At 45.3% G+C, this 2,762-nt stretch overlaps 1 protein-coding gene across 1 annotated transcript in view; it reads left to right on the forward strand.

Annotated features, from left to right (window-relative positions):
• The window catches only part of mmp17a (matrix metallopeptidase 17a), a gene marked incomplete at its 5' end in the record, with an annotated part of 53,198 nt that continues 50,436 nt past the window's right edge, over window positions 1–2,762 (forward strand). Inside the window, 2 exons of the mRNA XM_008286781.1 lie at window positions 1–88; window positions 843–978. Of these exons, the coding sequence (XP_008285003.1) occupies window positions 1–88; window positions 843–978 (224 nt within the window). The remainder of the gene's footprint in view (window positions 89–842; window positions 979–2,762) is intronic.

The following is a 2,762-nucleotide window of genomic DNA, read 5'->3' on the forward strand; positions in this document are numbered from 1 at the left end:
ACTGGCCAGCTCCAGACCAAGGAGGCCCTCACCAAGGCCATCAAAGCCATGCAGAAGTTCGGAGGGCTGAAGGAGACCGGAGTCTTCGGTACGTCTTGTTTGTGTTGCTACGGGAGCACCTGGGGGGGGAACAAAAAACTAAAAACATAATGCAATCCTACAAACAAACAAACAAAAAGTATGGAAATTGAATCGATATCGCTGTGACACGACAACCCCTGAACATTAGAAAAGTAATACTTACTGCACTTCTTATGTGTTGCTAGATTGCACGGCTGCTACCAGACACCTTGTACAAATAAATCACACTTGCCATCTCAGACACACACACACACGGCAGCAGTGACAGTGCTGCTATGTGCCTACTGTACGTGATTGATGAGCCTCGTATGTGCGAAACAGAACAGTGTATTGATTATTCCACTATTCTCTCGCTCTAGTACGTTGTAGTCCAACGTACACGCCGACTATCACTCACACATGCCTCCTCTATAAACAGCATTACTCTTCATTACACAAACTCCTTCTCACATGTATGACTGCAAAAAAAACCACATGGGAACAATGCTAGTGGTGTGTGCAGGTGTAATGCATGGCCCCAAAATGAGGGCATCATGTAAGATGGGATCTTGCATGATTTATGATTTATGGCCCGAATGTCTTCTCGTAACCTGAGACGCTGAGGCGGTCAGTTACGAGCAGATGTTAAATCGCGGTTGAAACGGGCACTTTGCATCAATCCGCCTTCGTGTTTTAGCAAATTCTTGCCTTGGTAGTGAATATTAAAGTCGTGGCATGCATTTCCATTAGTTTGCATCACAATCACCTCCCCTCTCCTGCAGACCAAGCCACCCTGGGCCTAATGAAAACCCCCAGATGTTCCCTGCCAGATGTGTCCGAGGCCGAGGGGACGACGGGGCGCAGGAAACGAAGCTCCAGCCCTCAGAACAAATGGAATAAGAGGCACCTGTCCTGGAGGTAGGGGTTATAAATACGCACCCTCGGGGGTCGCAAGGAGCGACTTCGATCCATTCAGCAGTCTGTAATAACGCCCAAAGCTAAAGGTTGCTTCGTCCGGATAAGACCACGGAGTCGACGGACGGAGCGGGTTCTTATCTTAATCACTTATGTGTGGTTGTGGCAGCGGGAGGCATCTTGCTGTTGCTCGGCAACCGCATAATAAGTTATGAGTTGCTTCCTGTATCTCCTCATGTTCATCACGGTAAACAATAGCGGCTCAGGTGATCGAGTGAAGAAAAAACACAGCAGCAGACATACAAATCTGAATCCTATAATTATAAGACCATAACTTCCTGTTGCTTTAGGCTTGATTTAATGTCGTGATAATAGATCCAGATGTGTCAGATTTGCTCATTCTTTGCCTTTAAAGGTGGATTCTGTGATTCTAGAGTTGATATTTAGCTCCTGTGGCTTATCTAGATAGCTGACATGCACCAGATTTCCCTTCCCTCTTCCTCCCGCCGACCCCCTTTCGTCCCCCATCTCTGTCCTGTTCACACCGAACATACTGATGTGTGAATTGGACCGAGCTGCTGTGTTTGTTTCCCATTTTCAGCTTCCAGAGGCAGGGCTGCTCACCAACACCACATCTTTTATTTTTTTTATTTTTCCAGCACACACAGAGAGCAGACAGGTAGCGTAGCGTGAGGAGAAATGTGCTGAATTTTACAAAAAGCGTATTGGATTAGAACCGTTGTACTCCACCTTTTAAGTGCTCGGAGCGCTCCTCCAAATAATACAAGAGGTAGTTTTTTTTTTTCGGTGCCTAATGCGTAAAAGCCTCGTTGAGAACCGCTGAGAGCGAGTCGAGGAAGTCACCTGCTAGTGCTGGAAAGGTATCGAGTTCATCACGCTGGGGGAAAAAAATAAAAGTCCAGGATGCAATAAACTACAGAGTATTTTACTGCTACTGTAGAAATCCCATCCATCATGTTTCAGTCTGTTTCTAATGAGACCCGGTTACATCTCGGCTCCGTCCAAATCAGTGTGATGCTCAGAAGAATCATTACATTTTCACAATTTTTTTTTCCCCCCATTCGCGCACCTCTCGATAGATTAGATTTAATACGCTTTCTCAATCTTTTTGACTGAGAGGAAAAGCATTTTGAAAGAATGGTGTGAACCTAAATACAGAGGGAGCATTTCTCTGCCTCCCGTTGTGCATAAAATGAGGAGAAAAAAAAAATATGTGAAGAAAAATCCGGTGACAGTAATGAATGAAACGAGGAGGTTTTTCCACATATACAGTAATTACATTTCTGTTCGCTCAGAGATCATTTGTGTGATTTTATTTTTTTAAAGATGAAGGACTTGGAAGTCATTCTGCAGTTTACACGTTACATAATAAAATAATATGGGCATGCTAAAAGCAGCTGGACCATCTGTCAGCGATGCAGCTTAGTGTTAAACAGCAGAGGAGGAGGAGGAGGAGACATATGGCTGCCCTGTGCTGGTTCACACATGCTATTAGAGCTGGATTCAACAAGGAGATGATCTGAGGCGATGTGTCGGCCAATTTGTGTGCAGCAAAACTTTGCATTAATACAGACGCAGGCACTTAAAAGCACATGCAAACATCCAAACAAACACCTAAGCTGTACATATACACACAGAAGAGTAAGACTGGTACGAATACACCCACAGTCCTCTCCCCTCCCACATGAGCTTGGCTTTCTCTCTGTGATCTCTCGCTCGCTGCTGGTGAAAAGTCTTTGTGAAGGGTCAGCGCTCCTCAGCCAGCC

The sequence above is a fragment of the Stegastes partitus genome, unplaced genomic scaffold (genome assembly GCF_000690725.1).
Source record: "Stegastes partitus isolate 25-593 unplaced genomic scaffold, Stegastes_partitus-1.0.2 Scaffold469, whole genome shotgun sequence".
Taxonomy (NCBI): domain Eukaryota; kingdom Metazoa; phylum Chordata; class Actinopteri; family Pomacentridae; genus Stegastes; species Stegastes partitus.